This window comes from Corvus moneduloides, chromosome 4, assembly GCF_009650955.1.
Source record: "Corvus moneduloides isolate bCorMon1 chromosome 4, bCorMon1.pri, whole genome shotgun sequence".
In the NCBI taxonomy this organism is placed as follows: Eukaryota; Metazoa; Chordata; class Aves; order Passeriformes; family Corvidae; genus Corvus; species Corvus moneduloides.
In genome coordinates this window covers 10326714-10352507 of record NC_045479.1, presented here as the reverse complement: position 1 = coordinate 10352507, position 25794 = coordinate 10326714, and the positions used below count along the sequence as shown (strand labels likewise).

At 40.9% G+C, this 25794-nt stretch overlaps 1 protein-coding gene across 3 annotated transcripts in view; it reads right to left on the bottom strand.

Moving 5' to 3' along the window:
* Window positions 1–25794, bottom strand: part of CCDC91 (coiled-coil domain containing 91) — a 122880-nt gene that overhangs the window by 78576 nt on the left and 18510 nt on the right. For all 3 annotated transcript variants that reach the window (XM_032106552.1, XM_032106550.1, XM_032106551.1), the window contains 5 exons: window positions 20228–20270; window positions 20053–20131; window positions 9505–9662; window positions 6285–6452; window positions 4069–4173 (listed from right to left, as the gene is read on the bottom strand). In XM_032106552.1, the coding sequence (XP_031962443.1) occupies window positions 4069–4173; window positions 6285–6452; window positions 9505–9662; window positions 20053–20131; window positions 20228–20257 (540 nt within the window). In that variant the 5' untranslated portion in view covers window positions 20258–20270. The remainder of the gene's footprint in view (window positions 1–4068; window positions 4174–6284; window positions 6453–9504; window positions 9663–20052; window positions 20132–20227; window positions 20271–25794) is intronic.

Genomic DNA, 25794 nt, shown 5'->3' with positions numbered 1-25794 from the left:
TATGGGTCTAATATATAAAAACCTCCAAAAAACTAGGTAATATTAATCAGAATCAAAATAAAGTCATCCCTCAGAGTTAAGAGGGAACAAAGTAGCCCAAAATGTCAGGTTTTTTTTCCTATCTTTATATGACTGCATTTAAAACCTTTTCCTCATAATTTGAAGCTGTATAATTTAAATGTGACATTTGTACAGGTACTCAAATGAAAAATTCCCCAAAATATCAACAGCTACAGAAAGAAATAAATGAAACAACATCTAACACCAGCAATGATTGTACTTAGGTTATTGTTACCTTTAATCCCAGCTAGGTGTTACTGCAGGACCAAGTGAACTTCCTTTGGATCATTCTGTACTGTTCTGTCAAAGTTTTATTCAGGATAATCTTCCTCTCTCCTGCCTTTCTAAACACCATTCAAACAAGGAGCCTATCTGACCCGCTTTTTTACACACAAAAATGTTATTTAAAGTGAAGTCACACTACTAACCAATTCATTTCCAATCATGATTCTTCGCAAAAACAGTAATACTGCTAAATAAAATAAGCATATTAAAGTCCCTCTTTCAATAAATTTTTTTAAGATGTTCCCTAAAGAAAGGTGAAACCAAAAAAAATGGTTTCCAAAAGAAAAAATTGTTGGTGTTTTCAAAGCAACTACAGATTTATTAAGTTGGAAGAACACAAGTCAATTGTCAAAAGATAAAAAAGGAGTTTATTTCAAAAAGAAGGGTCACACCACAGCAACTATATTGATCTTTACTAAAACAGCCTGCTTAACTTCCAGAAAGAGATGATGATGGGAAAAAATGTGTATAACCGCAACTAGAATTTTCCAGCGGCAATGCAGCATTTCTTCAAATGTGACTGTGGTAAATCAAAGAAATAGCAGAGAAAAGTATGATCCAGTTCTTAGTGAATCATCAAAACCAGTTGTCTGTAGATAGACCAAACATCAGGAGCCTTATCAGCTAAACAATCTGTCCGAAGAATTAAGTTCCTGCTCAGAGCAGCTGAAACCAGGCATTATTTTCTCTTCTCAAATTAAGTGCTCCCCTCACTGATTTGCAAACGAGAGAACATCACCTACTAAACAGGAAAGCTCATTTTGCTATTGATGGTTCTGACTGTATTAAAAATTGGAATTTGGTAGTTTTAAAATGCAGCCTTTGCTTTTTTCAACAACATACTTTAATGTGGCTACCATCAGATTTTAGATTTCCAGGATTAAAGTGACCACTAAATCTGCATTATCATCAAAACCTTGTATGACCTACTAGCCCCAAATGACTTTAAAATATGTAGCAACTCACACCTAAGGAAGAGCTGAAGTGTTAATTGAGATGAATAGATGTGATCAGAAAAGGGAAAAATACAAGACTGACATACCAACCAAGAAAATATAAAAATCAGACACATTTGCACCTGTTTCTCTTCTGTCTAAAATAAACAAGGAATTATAAGGCTAAGACTGCAACTTTATGGCTGCAACACTGCACACAAGTCAAACCCCCTAAAGTTACACTTACCACAGCAATTTTAACTCAGCTCCAATTTGCAAGTAAAGAAGTTAGAAATACACTATATTATTCTGCCTCTTAAATACTACAAACACCGAAGCAGGAATGTGGGAATCATAACTCTAATTTTATAAGCTTACATGAATTCATGATCTCAAAGAGACCATTGCATTAAATATCCAAACAACTCTATAACACTAGTTAATAGCAATTTGTTTATTCTGTTTATGAACCCACTGCTGCCCCTTTACTGTCTCTGGTTGTTGCAGTTACATATGGAAACAATGTTAAGAATGCAAAAATACTACACAGTCTGTTCAATCTTGATTTTTTTTTAAAGCTGATTTTATTTAGATGAAACAGAGAATCTTTTACCTTTTGGTTTTACACAAGTATAAATGTGGCAACACTGTTGTCATCCATTGGTTAAATATTAACACTGTAACAGATTTGGAACCCTGCCTCCTATGCTGAGGAATTGTGATTATCACTAGCCTTCAATTATTCAATTTTCAGAACTACCAAATTCAGTTTAAGGCTTTTTTCACACCCATGATGAAGAAAGTTTGTGACTAGTCGAGAACATGACTTCCTTCATTAGCCCCAACTCAGAGAAAACATCTTTATGTTCCTACTTTGCCTTTCAAAGTATTTTTTTCTGTATCAAAAAACCTAAAGCATATTTTATTGATCCAATTTTGTGAGAACAAAACTGTGGTAACATACCTGTCACCCTTAAATGAGGCAGAAATCAATAGGAAATGATATAAAAAAAAAAAATAGATTACTGACTTAGTTGACAAAGATTTATGAAATCTTCTCTCAGAACTAAGCACAGTAACTTCTCCAGAAAAGAAAATGGTCTTCACCTTGCTAAAAATCTGATTAAGTGACTGGATTTGTTATATCTAGAGCAGCTTCTGAGAACTCCCTGTCACAAGTGCCAGAAGTCAGTTAATTAGTAAATACAAAGGTGCATGAAACAATGCATGTTCATGTAAAAAGCAGTTAGAAAAGTCTCCTGAGGCATTGGTTTTATACATTTTACTCAAACATTAACACAGCAATTTCATTTTAAAGGAATTAAGTCAACGCACACCTACAGCTTTGGAAGCCGGCATCGGTTCCATTGGAAACCTTATCCTGAGAGTTCCCAAAGCTGCGCCAGAGTCACCAATGCAGTCTGCTTTAAAGCTTTGCAGGTCAACAGCACTAATAACCAGCTGTTTCTACTGGAAAAGGCAGAGCCAATGGGATAGACATCTGTCCTCGGGAGCTGCCAGGTCTGCTCAGTGTGTGGCCACAGGTGGTGACCCTCATGTTACAGGAGCCAGAGGAGAAAGACAAAAGAAACTAAAAGCTGTAGTAACAGAAGGCATCCACAATTCAAGTCTCATGAAAGTTAATTTTAACAGGCAGCTCTTAGAAGCATGGATCACTTTCCCTCTCTGGTTGGATTCTGGCTGTACCCAGAAGAGAACAAGAGGAAGCACATGAGCATTTCTACAAAGTAAGTTAAAGGTTATGACCCTTTTATTGTCATTTTTGAAAACTGAAGTACCTGAATCAAAGAGCTTTGATACAGACTGGTACTTGCAAACCTCAGTAGCATTTCCACTATTCAAATGCTTCTGCTTGAAGAACACTGTGAAAGTATTAACAACACAAAATCCACCCATTCTATTGTTTAGGACAACCAATAACTTTAATCATTATGGGACTCCATAAATCAGGAGGGTTTTAAGTTAAACTTCCTTGTATATCATGGTTAAGCAAACATTTATTTCACTGAGTAAAGTGTTACACACAAAAACGAAAAAGCAGTATTAGATAATTGTATTACTGTAAATTCCAGAATGTACTGCTGTCAGGAATTCAAAACAAATTATTACAGCAACCATTAAGCACAAATGGGAAACAATACAATAGCTATTAAAGATCATCCACAGCAGCAAAAAAATTAAGTGAAGCTGAGTTACAGACACAAATTTCTGAAATGCTGAAATACAGTTTGCTGTGCTCTAACACTAGAAGATGACCAAAAACTTCAATGAAAATTGTCTCTGGGATGTGAAACTTTACACATTTATTTAATGAATGATGTTAACTTTTACAATGGAAGCAATTCTAATTCCACTGTCTATCATCTAGTTACACTTTACAGATTTTTATTATGCACTATGAATTATTCCATATTGATGTTAGGTAAGACAGCACAAGTAACTGGCCACAGCACTCTAGAACACACTAAGTCATGCTGTTAAAACACAACTACTGTGCTAAGTGGTTTTCTTTTCATCTGTTTTTTGAAATAGATCCTAACAAGGAAGAGTGATCTGAGTTACAAAAATGTAGTTAGGCAAGTGGGATATTAAACTTACATTCCTGATGACATCAAATATCAGGCTCTGATCTAAAAATCTTAGAAATTCTTTAAATTCAAAGGCTTTGGAGCAGGCCCATAGATGCTTAAAAGAATATTTGTTGGACATAAATACACTCTATACAAAACCCTCCTGAAAAACAAAGATAGAACAAGAAAGAAATTACCTGGAGTGTCTTGTAACGATCTTGATGTGGAAGCACTTTTTCTTTTTTTTCCTTCAAGAAATCCATTTCTAGCACACTATGTTTTTCCAGCAAATATTCCAATTCCTATAAAGTTTGAAAAAAAAAGAACAACCATGAAATTACAAACATTGGCGAATTGCGAAAGTACAAATTCGGTCAATTATTTGAACTAATCTAATTTCTGAACACTGTGATATTTGCTACCTTAATTATCACAGAGATAAAGGGTTGTGCAAGAAAACTCTGACTGCAGTCTTTAAATTGAGGCAGTATTTTCAAGTGTGAGGTATTTAAAACCCAAAGCATGTCCCATGTATAAGGAATGACCTATGTGAAGTGGCCAAGGTGCACTTAATAACATCCTCTAACTTCTCCTGAATCCTGAAGGGTTCAGGCAGCTGGACCTGTTGTTACAGGTCCCTTCCAACTGGAACTGTTCTATTCTATTCCAATTATTTCCATATTTTTAATATCTTGCTCTGCATTTCTGCACTTGAAAAGCAGCATATTAAATGTACTGTTAGCCAATGTTTTCACTGAAAAGGCAGGAATCCTATAAGACATATGCATGTACACAATGATCTCTGTCTACATCTCCAAAATGAATAAAACCTTAAAATATTCTGGGGTCTCAATGAGAGCCACTCTGGAAGCCTGCCCAACGTGAACCAACAGAGAGGAAGGAGAGTAACACCACTGACAATAAACTTCAAAATTATTCACTGTACAAAGAGCTAAAGATTTTTATTTTTCCTTAATGCAGCCACTGCTATTGTACATAGCTGCTGGCACCCTTTCAGTTGCTCAAGAACAACTATTTCTCCAAGCCACGCAGGAAGCCAGTATAGAAACAAATGACCTGCCAGGTCACTGCGCAGCTATTCAAACAAAGGCACGACTGAGAGGGTCATGAGGAGGACAGAAAGAGTAGGTTTGCTTAGTTCAACCCTGCCTTTGGACAAAACAGTAAAAACAGTTTGAGAGATTCCACTGTCGAGATAGAAACAGACTGTGGGACACCAACCCAGAGCCTCTCTCAACCTGTCTCCTCTTCCAGCCTGCATTGCTGCTTCCCTTCCAACCTTTCCTTCATACACTTAGCAAAACCAGCCCTCTGCAGACCTCCTTATCCTTGGCTCGAGTTATTCACCCTCGTTCTCACTTCCAACAAGTTCTTTGCTCCTTCCACAGCACAACTTGAGGGCTCCCAAGAAACAGTATTAAGAATAACAGAAGTTAAACTCACTCTCCCATGCCTCAGTGACCTTTTGCTAACTCAGATGTGTAACTACAGGCACAGCCCTGCTTGGTGCTCTTATTACACTCAGGTCAGAAGGAATATGAAGAATTTAGCTACCAGAGCTCCTTCCCCCCTCCCAAAAAAAAAAAATCAAAACAAAGCCACATGGATCATGCTGAGCAAGTTTGTCTTGGAGTTTTTTTGGTGTTGGGGTTTTGTTGTTTTTTGGTTTTGGTTTTTTTTTTTTTTTACCTCTCAGGCTAAAAAAATGGGTTTTTTTCCTGACACTTTAGAAATATTCAGCCCAAAATAGACCTCAGACACAAAAAACCAGTATTCTGGCTAAGTTGAGTGGTATGCCCAGTTCTGGCCAGTCTCTGGAGAGCATTCAGAAAAGGGCGATAGAGATGACGAAGGGATTGGAGCACAAATCTGATGAGGAGAGGCTGAGAGAGCAGCAGGGCTCAGCCTGGAAAAAACAGAGGTTCAAGGGGACCTTACGTCTTGTAGCCAGGTGGGGGTCAGGCTCTGCTCCCAGGGAACAAGGGACAGGACAGGAGGGGAAACAGCCTCAAGCTGTGCCAGGGAAGGTTCAGGTTGGACATCAGGGAGAATTTCCTCATGCAAAGGGTGGTCAGGCATTGGAAGGGGCTGCCCAGGGAGGTGGTGGAGTCTCCATCCCTGGATGTGCCCCTGAAGGGAATGCCTGGATGTGGCACTCAGTGTTCTGTGCTGGTGACAAGGTGGGGATCAGTCACAGGTTGAACTGATGGTCTTGGAAGTCTTTTCCAACCTTCATGATTCTATGATTCTAAATTTGGCCAGTTTCTCAGGAATTCAGCTAATTTCTATGAAAAAAATGAATTTCAAATGTATTCCAAACCTCTGCCAGTTCCACCTATATTTAAATTCTATATGAATGCCAAATGTTTTCCTTCAAAAAAACTATTCATACCTTTTTGATTTTAAATTTTTCTTCTTCAGCACTGCAAAGCTTGATTTCGAGGTTTGCAACAGCTTGTCGAAGGCAGCTCTTGGGTTCATTTGCTCTCTTTGTCTCAGCATCAGCTAAAGTCTTGTCTTCAATTACATTTGAAGAGGCAACTGGAATATCTGCTTGAGCCTAATTCATAGGAGAGAAGTGGAACTGAATCATCTCTCTCAATGCATCAGGGAAACAAATTCTCCTTGGATTAGTCATTCCATGTTTTCATCCAACACACACGGCAAACAGTGGTCACAGAAAAGGAATACGAAGGCTTTGTGCTAAAATAAGTATCTCATCCTTAGGCTAGACTAAGAGAATAAAAGTAATTCAGACATTTCTACAACATTTAGTTACTGCTATTTCAGTAAACTGTCGAAGTACAGAAAACAGGCAAGACCCTGATAATAAGTCTATGCTTTCAGAAAAGAACACAAATAAATTAGGTCATCTTTAAAAAATTTTGGGGTATAATTAACAAAATTCAAAGCTTTATTTCTCCCATCTTAAAAAAAATAAAGGAGGGGACAAAATCTTGTTCATTTTGCAGCAAAAGAACTCCAAGGAAAAAGCTGCTAAATTAATTCAGCTGCCACTTTTTGAACAATCTGAAAGCCAAGCATGCTTGAGATCTGGGTGGTGAAAGGAACATCTCAATGTCTTCATTAAAGAAAGGTTTGACTGATCTGACCTAATCCACACCCCTAGCACCTTTTACTCCAAACATACACTCATACGATAATGCATTGACTTTCCAATAAATAAGTATCTCTCAAAGGATTCAAATAAAGTAATGAACAAAACCAGCTGAGATCTTGACTGTACATGAATATATAAGATACAGTAAACAAAACACTCAGAAAGGAAACTGCAGTTTGTGCTCCAAATTCTCCTGTAAGAAGCAAAGAGAAGCCATATGTGCCAGTTCCATTTCTGGGTACTACTCAATGTCAGAGTCTGGCACCACCAAAAACTGTGAGTATGGAACCTGTAATAGTGAAGGGTTTTTTTACTTGAAACCTCAAGAGGCTCTGGACACAGAATTATAAAAGAATACAGTTCTCCTAACATCTCCCTCTAATAGGTGTAAGAATATTTTATTTTAGTTTTATGTCCACCACTTTCCTTTAGTTTACTCCTAAGTGCAAAGTCATCTCCATTTCAAAAAAACGTTAAAGGACCTGCACTCAACTCCCTTCAGCAGAACTTGCTAATAAAGTACTTTAATTTGTACTATTTCCTGCATTACAGAGTTTATGGAACGATGGTTCTGCCCGTAGCTGACCAGAACAAGATGAGAAAAACTGAAACATGGACTACAACTAGAATTTACACACACAGTTAGTCTGAAGTAACAAAGTGTATTTCTTACTTTTCTGTAGGATTACCCAACTAAATGACTTTATAGTTTTAAAAAATACCCCTAAGCCCTAGTGTTCTGGAATAACCCAAGCGCCCTTTCCAGAGAACACAAAAGCTAAAATTGCTGGACTAGCTCAAACAAGAAAGGTTGAAGGTTATTCACTGTTAGCCAAAATTAAAAAAGGCAGGATCTGTGGTGGCTGAAGAAAATCACTTTCTGATCATCCTGCCAGTAAAAGAAATTTACTTATCAAAACTTCGTCATAGAGCCAGATGAAGAGCCTTCAACATAGAAAATTACCCTGTCTGGCATCAGTCAATAAAGGAAAACAAAAACTCCTTCCTTTCAAAAAAAACAACTCCACAACTTTTAGAGTTAATAATTTCTTTGATATCATTTGCATCTGGGCACATCTCCACTTTTTATAGGCTTTCCCCAGAACATAAGCGTGGGAACAAACATAAAACAGTAACTAATTAATTAATTCACAATTGGTGCCACAGTCCTTCTGGAAGTGTGAACATACAGATGCTCCACAAAGGAAAAAAATAAGACTCGGCTAAAGCAAAACCCGTATTTTGTGCATGTTGTTTAAATAGCTCTAAAGAAATGCTTTTAAATGATCAGAAAATGAAAATATGACTTAATTGTGAAATTCAGCTTTCACCAGGAGCAGCCTTAATACTTGATGAGTCTACCTGAAGAGTAAGAAACCAAGGAAGTGCTGAAAACAGGAGGGTTGACAATTAGCCCAAAACATTGATTGGTTCCAAGTGAGGCAACAGCATTTTCTAATTCAAATATATACTACTCCACATCCTGAAACAAGGAAGTTTACAATGAATTTGCATGCTCAAATGGGGGCCACTGCAATTAATGGCAATAAAAAACCTGGAAGGGTAGACCTACTGAAGTCTCATCTGCAGCAGCTCTTGTGATTCTGACAAAATTCTTGTGATAACCTCAAGGCAGAAAGACTTTTCCCTTCCTTTCTCACCTAGTAGTTTAGCTAAAAAGTAAACATTTTCACACCCCAGAAAGAAACAAAGATCAGTTCTCAGCAGCACTGCAGCCACAGGGAGAGATTAAGATCCCACAACTACAACTGTGTTAGACCACAAAAAACCAAAAAACAAAACCCAGAAGACCAAAACAACAACAAACCAACAAAACAAACAAAAACAACAACAACCTCCCCCCAACTTTAAAAGTAATGGGGAAAAAATAAAGCAAAATAAAATATAATCCCCCTAAAATTAATTTGATTATACTTATGTAAAGATTAAATGTTAATTCTCTAATCACAGAATCGTTTTGGTTGGAAGGGACCTTGAAGATCATCTCGTTCCAATGCCCTGGCATGAACATTTCACTAGACCAGATTGCTTCGAGCCCCATCCTTGAAAATCCTAAAAACCTAGTCCTAAAACCACGTGAGAAAACTTAGGAGAATGACATATAAATACATCTGTAATCTTTACAGCCTTAACAGTAACCGATTTTTTTTGAGAGAACCTTCCTGCTGATGTTTCCTACATGCTGATGTTTTCTTCATGGATGCCCAGCACCATCAGCATGCCTTTAACTTTTAATAACTCTAATGCACTTATCTCTCTTGCAGTTCATAGCAAAGCAGTATGGTTTCTATCAGTTCTAGGTTTCATAAACACTTTTAAAAATCATTTTACTTCGAAGTCTGCATCACATAAATCCAAGGACCTTTTGCCCTTAAAAAGCATTTCAACTTAAATGTGCACGGAAAAGATGCAACACTGATATTTTAATACATTGAGTTCCCACACTGAAGCTCAAAAATTGTGGGTTTACCTGCTCTTCAAGAACAGCTGGATTTATCCCACTCTTGCCTGTTTGAATAGCTGCTGCCACATTATCACTTGATAAAATGAAGGGGTCAGAAGGAAGCAGGCAGGAAGAAGGCACAGAGTGCTCCAGGAGAACATCAGGAGATCTATGGACTTCAGGTACTAGAAACAGAAAACACACACAATATGAAGAACCATCCAAAAATTAATTCTGTTTCTGGAGTCCATGCCTAGCAGAACCCATCACAAGTCTAGTCACACTAATGTAAGGTTATGCATCTCTTATAATCCAATTGCAATGAAGAGTAATTCCACACAAAGTGCCTGTTTTTCAGTAGTATCAATTGGGGGACATTCAAAATTGTAGCCACAATAAATTGAGACACTTAACTTACACAGAGGTTTTACAAGACAACAGCTCTCAAAACTATCACTTTCAACTCTGTCTCTTTTGATTCACGAAACCTCTCAGCTTCAGCATGATCTTTAATCAGTTTCAGTCAACTGGAAAACTTTACTTGTACTTTCCCAAGTTTTATACATTTTTAAGTTAAAAAAATCCACAGCTGTCTTAGAAGCCACATACAAACAGTTTGCCAACACACGTAATAAAGCAGCTTTATATTTTATAAGAGATAAAAAGACAACAAAATAAATTAACTGTCTAGCTAATAAAACTTAAGTGGAATTAACACCAGACTGAGAGCGCTTCCATACCAAATTCCAGTTATGCCATAAAAGCCCTGAACAGTGGATCAGCACTACCAACCCGGCACAACAGAAAATCTTGTTTTTAAAAAAGACATAAACTAAACAAACTAAATAAAAATAAAGGAAAAGAGGAAGTATTGCATACTGTAGGTTAAAGATGAGTTCGGTCGGGACGGAGACGGCCGGACGGATGGAGACGAGAGATCCCTATAGGCAGGTCTTGGGACACAGTCGGTTTATTGTAAAGGCGTGAGTATAGGGGCACTGCTCAGAGCTGCCTGACTCAGCTCTGAGCAGGCCCAAGAGAGTAAGCAGGTGAGAGAGAGAGAGAGGGTGTAAGAGCAAGAGTGGAAGTAAGAGTAGAAGTGGAAGAGAGGAATAGAGTGAATAGAAGAGAGAATGGAAGTGAGAAAGTATAGAAGTCCTGGTTACAATACAATAAATCATCTTCTGTACTGAATATTCTAATTGTCACTAACCAATCTAATACAAGATACAAATCCTATAGCATTTACATACAGCCTATAAGAGTTCTTATATTACCATAAAGTCTTACATCTTAACTTCTAAAAACTACTCTTTGGACCCCTTCTGCTGAGCTAGTAGGGTCTGCTCTGACCCTTGGACCTGCCTGCAAGCAGAGGGTATTGTTCAATCAAGAGGGGATTATCTTCAGTGGCCATACCATTGTTTTCCAGTTGTTCAGTAACTAAGACCTGGTATTTCAAAAGTGGCTTTCATTTCGATGTTGCCTGTAGTTTTCATATTCCCAAAATCTTTTGTCAGGCAGTCATATTTCCAAGGCTTTCCTGTTTCATCTTCCCCAACATCTCCCCCTTTTCGATGGACAATTAAGATATTAGACATAGTCCTACTCGTCATTTTTTGCACACACTGAAGTATACAAGGTACTGCTACTAAAACTATAATTATTACTACTAGAATAATCAAGCCTATTTTACAGAGTTCCCTTAGCCAGGGTGCAAAGCTCCAACCATCAAACAAACTGTCTAGCCAAGACGGGTTATCTGTTGTAATTTGGTTAGCTAGGTCCCTTAGGTTTTGTAACTGTTTGTGAATGGAAACAGAATGATCGGATAAGTTCATACAGCACAATCCTTCAAAATCTTCACAGCCATGCCCATGTGCTAATAAAAGATAATCAATATAAGTTTGGTGTCTATGGCTGGAAGTTGGAGAAATGTGATCATTATCATATGGAATACTTATCAAGAATAACATTACCAAAACCTTCTGGAAAAGGCATTTCAACTAAACAGGTTAAAAAAGGTTTGTCAGGGCTTGTGTCAGATAGACAGATGGTATCGGAGCCTGCAGATTTGGCTAAAGCAACCCAGACATTTGTCTTTGGTTGATTTACAGGTAAAGTTTCATTACAAAAATTAAAACATAAGATTAAAAGCAACATGCATCTACACAAATAATGCTAAAACTCCATTCTTTTCTTGAGCTGTTTCTGGCAGACAATCTTCTCTCAGTGGTTCTGCCGAGTTCACATTTCAGTGTTGGCTTCTCAGCTTCCACTCGTGGGGTCACTGGCTGAAGTGGAACCGACAGTGGGCTTTGATGCGTGGTACAGCTTCATGTTCTTTGCCGGAATCCACTTGGTTCCTTCACCTGTGGAGAGACATGCAAATCCCTTTCCCCACATTATAAGATCATAAGGTCTTTTTATTTTTCCTGATGCTAAATTCTTAATTAAAACTGGGGGGTGCTCTTTCAGTTTTGCTTTTTGTTGTTTAAGAAATGTCTATGAATGGAGGGATCAGGCTCTTCTGCAGAGCTATTCAAGAAATTAAAAACATACAAAGCTTTATTCAACCTTCTTTGAGGTGTAGCCTGGGCTTTTCCCCCTTTCTGTTGATTTAAAATGCGTTTTAAAGTTTGATGTGTTCCTTTTAGGGTACTTTTTAGCAGTTGTTTAAGGTACGGTGAGCAAATACCACTGTATCTTACAGCACTTTTTAGTTCTTTAATTTCGAGAGTGTGGATAGCAGCCCACGTTTTAGGACTGTCAGGCTGTTGGCTAGCTATCACAGGCTTAGTTAATAGACTAAGACTTTCATCTTTATAGATTTGGGGTCTTATTTCATGGCAATCTGTTAATTTAGAATAATCTGAGCACTTTGGAGGATTTTTTGATTCAGAAGGTAGCGCTGACAAACTTTCAGAACTCGTTTTCTCTTTCTGGGTTGCAAGATCCCCGTCGCTCGCTGGCGGGACTCTGGGGCTCATTGCAAACAAATCTGGCTGCTTTTCAGAGTTTACTTGTGTTAGATTTAAAGCATCAGCTCCGGCAGAGGGGCTCTCCGTCTCCCCTGCCACTGGAGCTGCATCATTCCCATCCGTTCCCCCCCTGCTCGCGGCTTCTGAGGCGAGGCTGCGCTGCGCGGAGGGATACGGCTGCGTGGTGTCGGGGGACCCCGGCGGGGGCGGCTGCGGCGCGGGGATGGGACCCGGCGGGGGCGATGATGACACGGCAGAGCTCGGGAGTGGTGCAGCCGATCTCGGTGGCGGCGGGCGAGGAGGCGGGGCGGAGCTGCGCGGCGGAGTCGCGGGAGGATGCGCGGCTGGTCCCGGGAGCGGTGCTGTGGTTGGAGGAGTCTGTGCGGAGTGATATCGCTGATCTGGGAGTTGTAGCGATCGCGCATGCGTGGGTTGCAGCGATCGCGCATGCGTGGGTTGCGTCATCAGGTCCGCGCGGTAGGCTGTAATGGCCGCAGTCTGTGTGGCAGGCGGTTGGGGCAGAGCAGGAGATGGCAGGACTGCAGAACCAGGGGCTGGGGCTGCGGCCGCGGGAGGCAGGAGGGCTGGTGGCTGGATCGCGGCGTGCTGCTGCTGGAAGCTTGTAGGCTGGGCTGGGGTGGGTGGTGGCGGGGCGGCGGTGCCGGGAGGCGGGGCTGGAGCAGCGGCAGGAACGGAGGAGACTGCAGACCTCCGTGCAGGCAGCGCGGCACCGGCATCAAGTGGCTCGCGGAGCTGGGGCGCTCCCAGCGCAAGCGATGGTGTGCCGGGATCGGGGAACCGCACAGAAACGGCAGCAGGGGCGGGAGTAGACACAGGCGTCTGTGCTGCCACGGGGCTGGGCGACCGCTCGGGGCGTGCTGTGTGCGCTTGAACGGCAGGGTGGGGGGGTAGGGTTCCTGCAGTAACGTGCACAGGGGGTGCCGGAGACAGCAGCGTGGCCGTGGCCGGCGCTCTGGGCACCAGTGTTTCGGGAGCGGCAGGGGACTGTGAAGACGCAGCAGCAGCGGACGCGGATGGAACAATGGCTATCATCGGCGCCGTGTGGGGGGGGGGGGACCTGGGGGGCTGGAAGAAGGGTCGCCGCTTGGCTTTGGGGGGGGCCGGCTATAATGGCAGCCATGGCCATAACCGGCGCGGCTGGGGGAGGGGTAACACCCGTAGGTAGCAGGGGGGTAGGCGCTGGCCCCGCCGGGGTACCGCCGGGGGGCGGGGCCATCATGATGTCAGCAGCGGGGGGTGGGGTAGCAGTGACGGCAGCGGGGGGGGTGGAACCGCGGTGACGGAAGCGGGGGGGGGGGGGCACGGAGGGGCAGGGGCAAGGGGCGGGGCCGCGGAGACGCTGGCACTGAAGGCAGGGGCCGCGGGGGATGGGGCAGCGGGGGCCGCGGGGGATGGGGCAGCGGGGGCCGCGGGGGATGGCGGGGGCGGGGATGGCGGGAGGGGCCGTAGGGTTCGGTGGGGTGGCTGGGGCCGGGGTAACGGGCGCGGGGGCCGCGAGCGCGGGGGGCGGGGCGGCGCGCGTCAGCCGGACCGCGGGTATCGGAGCCACGGGGTCCGGCGGAGGGGCGGGGGCCATGCTCCGCTGCGGGCTCGCGGCGGCAAGGGGCGGACTAGCAGCCGGAGCCGGGCTCGGCGGGGTGACTGTTGCGGGCGGTGCCACCGTAGCAAACAGCTCTACCAGCGCTCTGCAAGCTGGGAGCAGCTGCGCGGCTGCCATATCCCGGTAGGAGATATTATTAAAATGCTTAACTCCAACTGTGTCCCAAAAGTCTCTTGTAAAGACGGCTGAACGGTCAGCATTTGGGAAATTAAGTCGGGTCCATTCTAAAAGATTTTTTAGCTCGTGTTTAGGCAACTGACTTGGACCAGAACTTATAAGTAAATGCTTAAGTTGCTTATAGAGATCTCTGTCATGGGCAGAGTGGGTTTGTCCCATTATTAGACCAGTATGATACTCACTTAGGTGATGTCGCAGGAGCAGCGTCCTTACTCAGATGACTGTCGTGCGGGGCTGGCCAGTCACTCCACTCAGCACTCAGGACGCCGCTTTTCGGTCCTTTCCCAGAGCTCCGGTTTCAGGCGTCGCTTGGCAACGGCTTTCCGTGCTCAGGACCTCACGGGTGGGTCCGCACTGAGAGCTCCAGTGCAGGCGGTGCTCAGCACTACTCGCCTGTGCTCGGGGCGTGCGGCAGATTTCCCTCCGCAGAGCTCCAGTCAGCTGCTTAGCAGCGTGTCCGTGCTCGAGGGGTGATACGGCAGACCTCCTCAAAGAGCTCCAGGGGGCCGCTGCGCAGCAGTGGCGGCCCGTGCTCGAGGACTGCCAGGCAATTGCCTCCAAGAGCTCCAGGTAATCCCCGTGCTCGAAGGCTGCCTCAGCAGAATTACAGAGCTCCAGCTATTACGATGCGCAGCATCGGTATGCTGTGCTCACGACAAGTTCTAGGTGGCTATAACTGGTCTTTTAGTTACCGTCCATGGAGAAAAGTCCTACAGATGGAGAAAGCTGAACCGGGAGTTCAATCACGTTGTGCGCCAGGCTGCAGGTGCTGGGTGTGGGCTCGGCAATCACGGTGGGCGCCAGACTGTAGGTTAAAGATGAGTTCGGTCGGGACGGAGACGGCCGGACGGATGGAGACGAGAGATCTCTATAGGCAGGTCTTGGGACACAGTCGGTTTATTGTAAAGGCGTGGGTATAGGGGCACTGCTCAGAGCTGCCTGACTCAGCTCTGAGCAGGCCCAAGAGAGTAAGCAGGTGAGAGAGAGAGAGAGGGTGTAAGAGCAAGAGTGGAAGTAAGAGTAGAAGTGGAAGAGAGGAATAGAGTGAATAGAAGAGAGAATGGAAGTGAGAAAGTATAGAAGTCCTGGTTACAATACAATAAATCATCTTCCGTACTGAATATTCTAATTGTCACTAACCAATCTAATACAAGATACAAATCCTATAGCATTTACATACAGCCTATAAGAGTTCTTATATCACCATAAAGTGTTACATCTTAACTTCTAAAAACTACTCTTTGGACCCCTTCTGCTGAGCTAGTAGGGTCTGCTCTGACCCTTGGACCTGCCTGCAAGCAGAGGGTATTGTTCAATCAAGAGGGGATTATCTTCAGTGGCCATACCATTGTTTTCCAGTTGTTCAGTAACTAAGACCTGGTATTTCAAAAGTGGCTTTCATTTTGATGTTGCCTGTAGTTTTCATATTCCCAAAATCTTTTGTCAGGCAGTCATATTTCCAAGGCTTTCCTGTTTCATCTTCCCCAACAGCATACATTTTTAATTGAACAGCAAAGTCCTTCGAGCTTTGACACGGTCAGCTCCAGGTGTGTCTTTGCAATAGGCAAAAAAAGCACATCCAGTTGTTTCAGAAAAAGCAGCTCACATCATTACTACAACTCTGGCAACATGTAAAAGATGCCACTAGCCTGGAGCAAGGCTCAGCCTCTGGGTATCACTGTTTAATACTGCACAAGTACTCAGCACAAACCAGTGTGTACAACTGGCCTCAAGGCATTCAAAAGGACACACTAATCCTTGAATCCAGGCACTCTCTGTCCCATCTTCTTCAGCTCTCAGTTCTAGGATTCAGGTATAACATAGAGGAACATGCAAACCTCATTGAACAAAAAGAAGACAGAAAATAGACCATGAGGCAGAAAAATATCAGTAGGATAATTGCAGTGATAGTAGATTCAGATGTGGACAAAAATATAGAAAAAAAAAATCATAGCTCAGCAGAAAATGGAAACTTGTCTGAAAAGCCTAGAGGAGAGTACAAACAGAACAGCAACCAGTTTGGGTAACTGCATTTTAATAGTTAACTCTTCTCCAGAACCGGAAATGGGACTTTTTTGGCTTTCTTTTATGCACCTTAACATAAAACTCCCATTCCAAATGTCTGCTTTCAAAGGCAGCTTCCTCTAACAATTACCTACTCTGTCAGTTCGAGCAGCAGTGAAGTGACATAGATGATGATCTTTTTGCATCTATAGAAGATGATCTTTTTGCATCTAAACAAACATTAAAGTCTCTGCTTATACTATCCCTTAATACCCTGAGTCTCACTTTAAATCAATTTCCACCTGACGGAAAACCAGCTAAAATAAAGTACCAGGCAATTTCTGACTGAGCAGACAAGTGGTTCTCTTACTAAAACTGTCAACTCAAATGGAAAAACTGAACATGATCCTTGTGATGTGAGTGTTCAGCCTCTGGTGAGCATCGCCATAGCACAGGCACAGCTCACATATAAATCATTTATCACAAAAGTAAAAGCAGCCACTGAGACTGGGCACATAGGAGGAATGTGAGACTCATGTAGACTCACCGAGATTAGAGCTTTAGGTATTCACTTATTTTGGGGTGTCCAATCCTAGAAATAAAACTCCATTTTTCAGGTAGTAGAGTTTTACATGGAATCTTCTACAATCAGGTGGAGCTTTCAGTTTTTCTAATTACAGTAATAAATGCTTAGCATCTTGAAGGGGAAAAAAAACCCCAAACCAGAAACAAAATCCCCACTTCTGAAGTTGCCAAAATGAAACCTAGGAAATGAGGAGCAACAACTGGTGAGCACTTCTGAACATTGTGGTTTAAATTTTTCAGCTAAACACATGACCTTGCAGAAGACAAGAAAAGGTGGCAACTATCCAAGGTATCATTCAAACATCTTTTTTGCAAAACCTTCTTTTCACTTTTCAGCAATGTTAAAGATTCATAAATTAGACATTCCTAGAATTACACATGCTATGTCTGTAATTCAAGCTCTCTTAATTCATTCCTCTTGTGTATATACTGGTGAAATTGCATTTTAGTTCAGCTCAAAATTCGCTTAAAAAGAGAACCCCTAAATCATTCCTGCTTACTATGCTTTAGTTACCACAATGGAACAGTTTCACAACCCATGAAACAAAAACTTGCCTCTGATAGAACTACCTGACCTGACTCTAACAGGCTAAGTCTGATAGTCTTGATGAATTTCCAAATAAATTTACTGTTCATTGATCAGAGCTCCAGCACCATAAAGAAAAGAAGCAGGCACTCAATTACAGGTACACCAAAAGTCCTAAGACCAAGAAGGCTGAAATGAGATGCAGATGCAATTTATTGCCAGAACTGTACTTAGAAAGTATCTACTAATTTCTGAAGCCCTGGCTTCCCAATATTAAGAATATTCTATCATAGGTTTGTATGTAAGAACTGCCAGAACCATGCACTTTGCTAAGAGAAGCAGAGATCAGGGACAGCCTGCAATCTTTCTAATGCAAGGAAAATTCTATGTCTCTATGCTATAGTAACGAAGCTCAAACAATTATTAAAATCCCTGGGGGATCAGAAATTCTGAAAACAAAACCAAGTAGATGAACGTGAACTGTTAAATCAACATTCCATTGAGCCTTATCCTTCGTACTGAGTTTCAGCATGAGGACACTGAATAACAAATGTACCACATGGGTAATATTTTCTAATTGGATGTTACCTCTATCCAGCAATTAAAAGTGATACGTCAGTAGGGCTCTGAGCAAAAGACTGTATAATCATAATTTGACATATTCTTGTAGAATGTTGCAAACTACTTGTAGCACATTTCCCCTTCATGTAGGTTTCAGCTGTTAAAATTACCCTCCCCACCCCCCCCAAAAAAAATTAAATTTCCTTCCTCAACTCCCCTTGTCTTGATATTAAAATTCAAGCACACTTTAAATTATACTGTATACACTGAAAGCTGTATCCCTGAACATTTTCAATTACAAGTAACATTCAGGTAGAAAGTTTAAGACTGGATTTGTGTTCACAGTGGGGAAAAACCACTCCATTGTACCCTCAAGATGATTTCTGATAACTCACAGCACAAAGCTCTTCCCCACATTTTATTCTTCCAAAGGCAAACTCTTCTAGAAGAAAAGTAATTACATCTACCATCCTAACATTTTAAATCTAAGGCCATGTGGCCCATACTATCAGAAAGATAATAAGAAGCCCAAGATCAATTTCAAGGGCAAAATTGCACTAAAATCACCATTGAGGCCTTAGAAATAATTTCTGAATTCTGTCTGCACACTGTAAAATATGGCCACAGGCTTCAGTGTTTTGTTTTACAACTTACAAACATCAGATACGTAGGAAATTTATGAGATGAGTAACTCCTCCTCTGGAAAGTTCATCAAATCATGGGTGTAGATAATGGTATCACCCCCCAAATTTATCAAGATCACCTCAACAGCACCACAATATATTTGAATTTTTCAGCAAGCCTTACAGAGTAATTTCTAGGGTAAAGAAAAGAGCCTCTTATATGTAGATAACTTTGGGCAGAAAATTCAGTTATTTCTGCTACTAAAAACATCAATTTACCAGTCAATGCCTAAGAAGCACTTGACCAAAACTATCAAAATCTTGCCTATTGCAATAAACTAATTTATTCACAGCAACATTTGCATGAAAAAGTCATGTAAAGATTTTACAGTAATAAAATATTCAGAATACAGGAGTTTACTTTTGATTTTGAAATACTTAAAATACCTTGGTATAACCTACCCTAGGACTTCTGTGTCACTTAAAATCATACGAAAAACTTCTCTGTTATGTACAAATAATTTCAATACTACACACCTTACAGGATTTTAATTGCACTTCACTGACAGACACTGCAAAGCTATACTGGATTTAATTTATTAAACACATTCAGACATACTACTGAATTTAAGCAGTAATTTTGGATATCAGTCAAAATGACAAGATTAATAATAAAGTTATTTGGAAAAATCTAGTTTCCTTAGTATTTGTTTTCCTCTGTTTCGATGACAAATAAAACTAATTATTCTGTAACAGATGAAAGCCAGAAATAAATTAATAAAAACATTTTAAGAACACGATTTATAGAGAGATCATATGGAGAAAAAAACCTGCCTTATTTTGCATAATTTTTTCTGCTTAACAATACAATATGGGTTGCTGTTGTTTTTTTTTTTTCCCCTGATGCTGCAAAAGTGATGTTTCTTTTTGTGAAAAGAGTGAAATCTAGACCACAACAAAACACCTCCATAATCTTTTAGTTCTACTGACAATATATATTTATCAATACACTTCTATCAATTTCTTAAAATCCAGACAGGCACCAGGCCTTTATATAAATTAATAAAATAGTTCCCTAATGTTTCTGCTTCTGCTTGAGATAAATAATACGTAATATAATTTTCAACTTTATAAATGGCTTAAGTAAAAAAAGATCATTCTCATCCCTGCCCTTTTCCTCAAAAGAAGTAGAAGACTTCTTCACAGGCTACTTTTTCTGTTTTCCCACAATTTGCAACAGATCTTCCACACTCAAAAGTAAAGAATATCCTTTGAATGATGAAGCTCCATTCCTTTTCAACTGTATAAACTGAATTTCTCTTTCATTCCTCAATAAAGTTTAACTTTGAGAAGTAGAGCTTCCCAAGTTTTGACCTCTGGCTAGTCTTTTATTGTGTATTGTTTTATTGTACACACCCTTCTAAGCACTAACTGTTACAGTGAATACTAAGGACAGCAATAAAATATTAAGATTTTTTACAGTGATTCTGTCAATACCTGTAGGAAATGCTGCCCAAGCAATAGCAGGAGATGTGGTCTGCTTTTCACCATTTCCAAACTCATAACTCTCTGCTGCCTGGAAACAAAAAAGAAATTGTTACATATTTTACAAAAGTCCATAAAATAGTTGAAAATAGTTAAATTTCAAAGCAAAGCAATCCAAATAACATACCTCAAATCCTCCAAAGTCATCATCATCCATCTTTCAGTAGGCACTAGAACACAAAAGAAATCTTGATTTTAAAACATTTTCATAACCTCATCCCCCGCTCACTCAGAAATGAGCAATCAGTCCTTCCCTCCAGTCTCATCTCCACAGCCTACCTGAAATCTCCATCATTTGTAAGTCCTACAACAGAACAATGGACCTAAATAAGGACGTTTTCACACAGAGGATGCAAGGGCGAGAACTGCAAGGTCTTGCTTAAGAAGCACTTCTTTATTCATAGAGTTAAATACAAAAAAGTGGGTATTTTACAACGGAATCTGAATAACCTCAGGGGAAAACATAAGCACTGCCCATCAACATCGTTCAACATGAAAGTAAAAATGCCGGGAAAGCTTTCTCATAGGGGAAAACAGAAAGATGTTACCTTCAAAGTTATACTTAAAGATCTCAGGCATAGCAAACAGGCCCCCATACCTCAACAAATGGTACTACAACCATCAAGTAACCTGGTCTGGATATATATATTAAAAATAAACATATGAATACATAAATATGTCGTGGGAATAGGATTTCTGATGACCAGATTCCAAAATGAAGGGTTATCTTCACTCATAAGGAAAACAATCTATCTTACTTAAGTCATGATCTACCATGGAAATTGTATAGTTTTGTGTTTATGATTTAAAGTATAAAAAATATTTTCCATTGTTAAGTTGCTTTTCCAAATCAGCACTGTGATTAAATCCAAAAAGATTTCCTGCTTTTCCCATCTCTTTTTAGCTGTCTGGCAACAGCAGAACAAACTGCAGCTTGGAAAAAGACTGTGGTGAATTTCTGGAAATTTTTCTGCTACCACAGAGGTCCGTCCCTAGGTTTCATGGAGGGGCTGATTAAGATTTTACAAACTGATCAGCATTTTTGACTTGTAGCCCTGAATTCTGTGGCATTTGGATATATTTATAGTTAAATTGCAGTTCCTTTTAAAAAAATGCAGGCTAAGTTACTCAGCTAATGAAAGTAACTCAAGATTTTCAAAGCTGTTGAAAGAAAAGTATAATGTATTTAGCAAAATATGTATCTATAATTCTGATATGTAAATGAAGGACGATCCAAAAAACCTTTATGGTCTCTATAGACTGTTAAAATGTTTATAAGGCTAATTGATTTCAGTTAAAACAGTCTATAGGCTGGATAAACTTTTATTACTGCAGAAAAGATGGAAAGTGACTATTTACAAGAGAGTAGGGTTAGGTTGGATGTTAGGATGAAACTGTTCCCTGTGAGGGTGGGGAGGCCCTGGCACAGGTTGCCCAGAGCAGCTGTGGCTGCCCCATCCCTGAAAATGTTGAAGGCCAGGTTGGATGGGGCTCTGAGCAACCTGGGATAGTGGAAGGTGTCCCTGCTGTGGGACTGGGTGATCTTTAAGGTCTCTTCCAACCCATACCGTTCTATGATTTGATGACAAATCATCACTGTCACAGTGTAAGAAGAAATACTTGTTTAAATTAAAGTATTGTTCAATATTCACATATGGTGGAAGAATTAAGTATCTTTTTAGGGACTATGAGGGGTTTTGTTGGCTTTGTGTCAGCTGGGTTTTGTGCTGGTTCATTTTCCAAGAGAGAAAGAAGGTAGTTAGGTATTTTTGCCATCAATGCTAAGGTTAATTGGTCAAACATTCATGCATTCTATCAACATTCAGAGCTTTACTACATAGCTCAAGAATACAGCACATGTGTGCACAAACAATGGAGGGAGGTTGTGTGGACAGCACAGGACTGCCGACGCAGGCAGCACAAATGGAGAATGTCACATTATTCATGCCACATTCTGGGAAAAACCACCCAAACCAGACTGGTGATTGACACCATCACTGCAAAACACTGTTTCAGGTAGCAGGCAGAGCAGCCAGCTGGAGAAAGTGAGCCTTTAGAAAGGTATTTCATCTACACACTCTGTATCACATCAACAGGTCTTAAAGGCTCTACACAAAGTTCCTTCAAAGCAGATTTTCGCCACAAAGTGCAAGAGACGTTATTCCCATCATCTCAGAACTGGTTATGTCTCAACCAGGCAAAGTACACTCAGCACTGTATTTTAAAAACACAAACTGGAACAAGTTCAGAGGAGTTCAACAGGAATTAAAGCAATTTTGGAAAGGCATGCTAAAATGGAGAGGCTCTTAAAAAAAATAAAAGGCAAACAAAAATAGAAAATATGAAAAATCATGTTCTAAGAAGTGATTAACTACTTTGATTTCTCTTCAAATACAACACTGACCTGAGGCAGTAAAGACAGAAGGCCCTGTAAGGAAAACATCTGAGGATTTCCATTTCTGCTACAAGAACATTTATAAGAAACTATGCATAAATAAAACGGAACTTTTGATACAGAAAAAGAATGTAGGGCAGAAGCAAAACTGGAGAGCAACCTGTTATTGAATCCATCATATTTTTTATTGCATTTCATATAGAGTTTTTTAAGTCTGGTAACAATCCCAGGACTATTTTGACCTAAGATTACCTTCACTCCATAAAATTTTAAACACAGACATTTTGTGGCTGTAAGAGCATGATTAATTTATGAATTGTTCCACGTATCACTCCAATGGAATAAAAGATAAACAAACTCCAAGCAAGTCTCTGTAGTACCAATGGTGTTTTCACACCTAGCTGTTAATCCTCCAATTTCCAGTTCTTCCGAGACCCCACAGGAATTCCAGGCTAAGTGATTCTCCCCCAGCTAGGCCTGTTTGCTCTTTGGGTGTGTATAACATATATTCATACACATACATGCACCTCTCTTTCAAAATGAAATTCTGATTTGTTTCCATGCTTTGTTGGCTGTGGACAAACAAAAACCTAAAAATACCAGAAACTGGCAAACTCAGCATGTGTCACAAATATGCAAGCGGCAGATTAGGATAGAAAGGATGGAATAAATCCTGAGGATGCTAAGGTAAGGCACTTCAGAAACTCAAAGGATGTGGTTCTTTTCAAAGAGTGTTGGTGCAAGAGTTCTTATTAGGAGATGTCTTTCCCAAAATACGATCTCTTCTTGTATAAAAAGGGAGCCTTCTGCAGGGAGAAGGGAAAAGGGCCACACCAATGTTTATAGGAACTGTTTAGAAAAAGAAATAGGAGACTTTCACAGTCCTCAAAATACATGCTCATTTAGCTCTAAAAAAAAATTATTAATAATTCATTAAAAATGTAACTGATAACAATGCTGAAAATATGACCAAATACATATTTTCTCAATTCTACCCCTTATTCTCATGATGGAAATGCATTTCTGGTACAAATAAATAACAGAACTAGCCTAACTCCTCTCCTTAGAACTGTAACAAATTTGGGAGCAAGTTCTTTTAAGCAACCATCTATTCCAAAATGGGGAATCAGACTTTTCTTTCCTCACAGGATAGGAACATTATTTGTGGCACTGGAATAGGAAAGAATACATTAAGTGCTGACAATCTTCAGGATTTGAAAAATAACAGAAAAAGACAAAACAACCCACACAGTCTTACCATGACTAAATGTGGTCTCTTGAAATATGCCCGATACTGGAATTAAGTAACTGTAAAATTGGGCAACAAGAAGTCAACCTCAAAATTACAGAGTCATAGAAATTATGGTTGGAAAAGACACAGTAGGTCACCCAGCCCAGGTCATTTCCAAAACATTACAGTTCTCAGACAGTCATGTCCTAAAAGGCTTGAGAAGCTCTCCAGTCACACTCCTTGGAAAGAAGGAAACTTTCCATGGACAACGAATACGCAAGCCACTGAATTTTGAGTAGGTTTTATCAACAAGTTTGTATCCACCAAAAGGAACAATAACTTCTGCCAAAATTCAGACCAGCAGGTCATCCAACCCAAGCTCCTGCTCAAAGCAGGGTCAACACTGCATTTCAGATGAGGCTGCTCAAGACTGTCTGCTGCATGGCTGGTAAGGTTGCATGATGAATTTATTCAGATTGATGTGCACATCTGAGAAGCTCACAAGCTTTTCTGTGCCAAATACAGTCACCAAGCCTGGCCAGCAGCTCAAAACAGGTCATGAGAACTTTGTGAAATGCACTTACCTAACAGACACACCAAAATCATGTCTTTATACACAGGAAGATCAAGAGCCATTCCCAAGGAATATGGCAGAAAAATATAAGCTGGGAAAAAAAGCCCCTCTTCCCCATTCCAACAGTTAGGGGGAGAAAGAAAGTTGTAATCCCACCAGAAATCCTGGTATCCTTCACATCCAAAAGGCAAAAGTGGTGGAAAGACCAAACGGCGAATTAGGAAGAATTCCTCATTCACATCCACCTCTGGTTAGTGAGAATCCAAATTATTCAAGTCCTGATCCATTACTTGATAATCTAAATTTATCCAGGTAATAGAGAACAGATTTTGCCAGGTACAACCAAGTGACTGCTGTATAACCTGGCCTGCAAGTTTGAGTTTGAGGCTGGATTTTGTACATTTTAAGGGAAAAACTGGCAGAGTGTATTGCTGTTTGTTTTGTCAGAATGATGCGCATGAAGCTGGCTGAGGGTGGGGCTGCTGCATTTGTATTTCTGGCAAACCCCAGGGGTGGGTAACTCCTATCTCTGACAACGTACCAGTTTTACTTCCATTCTTGTGCTTCCTAAATGCCTCATCCAATGTGTTCAATCAGGACAGGCTTATTATCTGTTTCTTCACTGGACATAGCATAGACCACAGCATTTGAAGAATAAATCTTTGGCCAAAACTACAGCCTCCAAAAAGTCTATCCTAGATAAGTATGAGATTTATTTAAAAAAAAAAAAAATAAAATCCCCAATAAAACAACATTAAAAAGTAGTAATTTAGAAAGCACGTACACTGGCAATACCTCTGTGATAAAGACCAGGGCAAATGCTAAATTTCAGTATCACCAAGATCTAACCAGCTCACATGTGTGGAGGGCTGGGAGCCCTAGGCACAAGAGCCCTCTGCACTCCCTTGGAGCAGAGAGGCCTGAGGCCAAGACGACTTTCCCCAGAGATAAGCAACCTTCCTCTGGGTCATGGTGAGAAAGTGAACCACCCCCAGCAGGCCTTGTTTCTCTATGGTAATAGCCTGTACCCAGTTGGCTAGCTGGTTTCTACCCCAACCCCTGCCTTTCCCATAAAAGCCCCCCATTTCTGCCCCTCAACAGGGAGTTCTTGTCCCTGGCCTCCCCTTCACAGGGGCTGCTGGACAATAAAAGCCACCTCTGTGGAACTGCTATACGAGGCTCCTGTCTCTCTGTTCCCGAGTTCGCCTTGGGTGATTTCACAACGAGCTGAATCACAAGAGCTGAAATCACTTGTAGCTGAGAAATCACTACACTTGGTGAAATCACTTGCTGCCCAGGGAGGCTTGCCATTGCCCCTGGAAGATCTGTTCCTTGCAGGACACTCTCTCTAGGAAGGTCGTGGCACTCTGGGTTGACCATCCCCAGCCACCTGGAAGCAACACACATGCCCTTTTCCCCATGGCTCTTTCATCAAAACTCCAAGCACTTCTCAACAAATTTTAAAACAGGAACAAACTTTCTTCTTTTACCCAG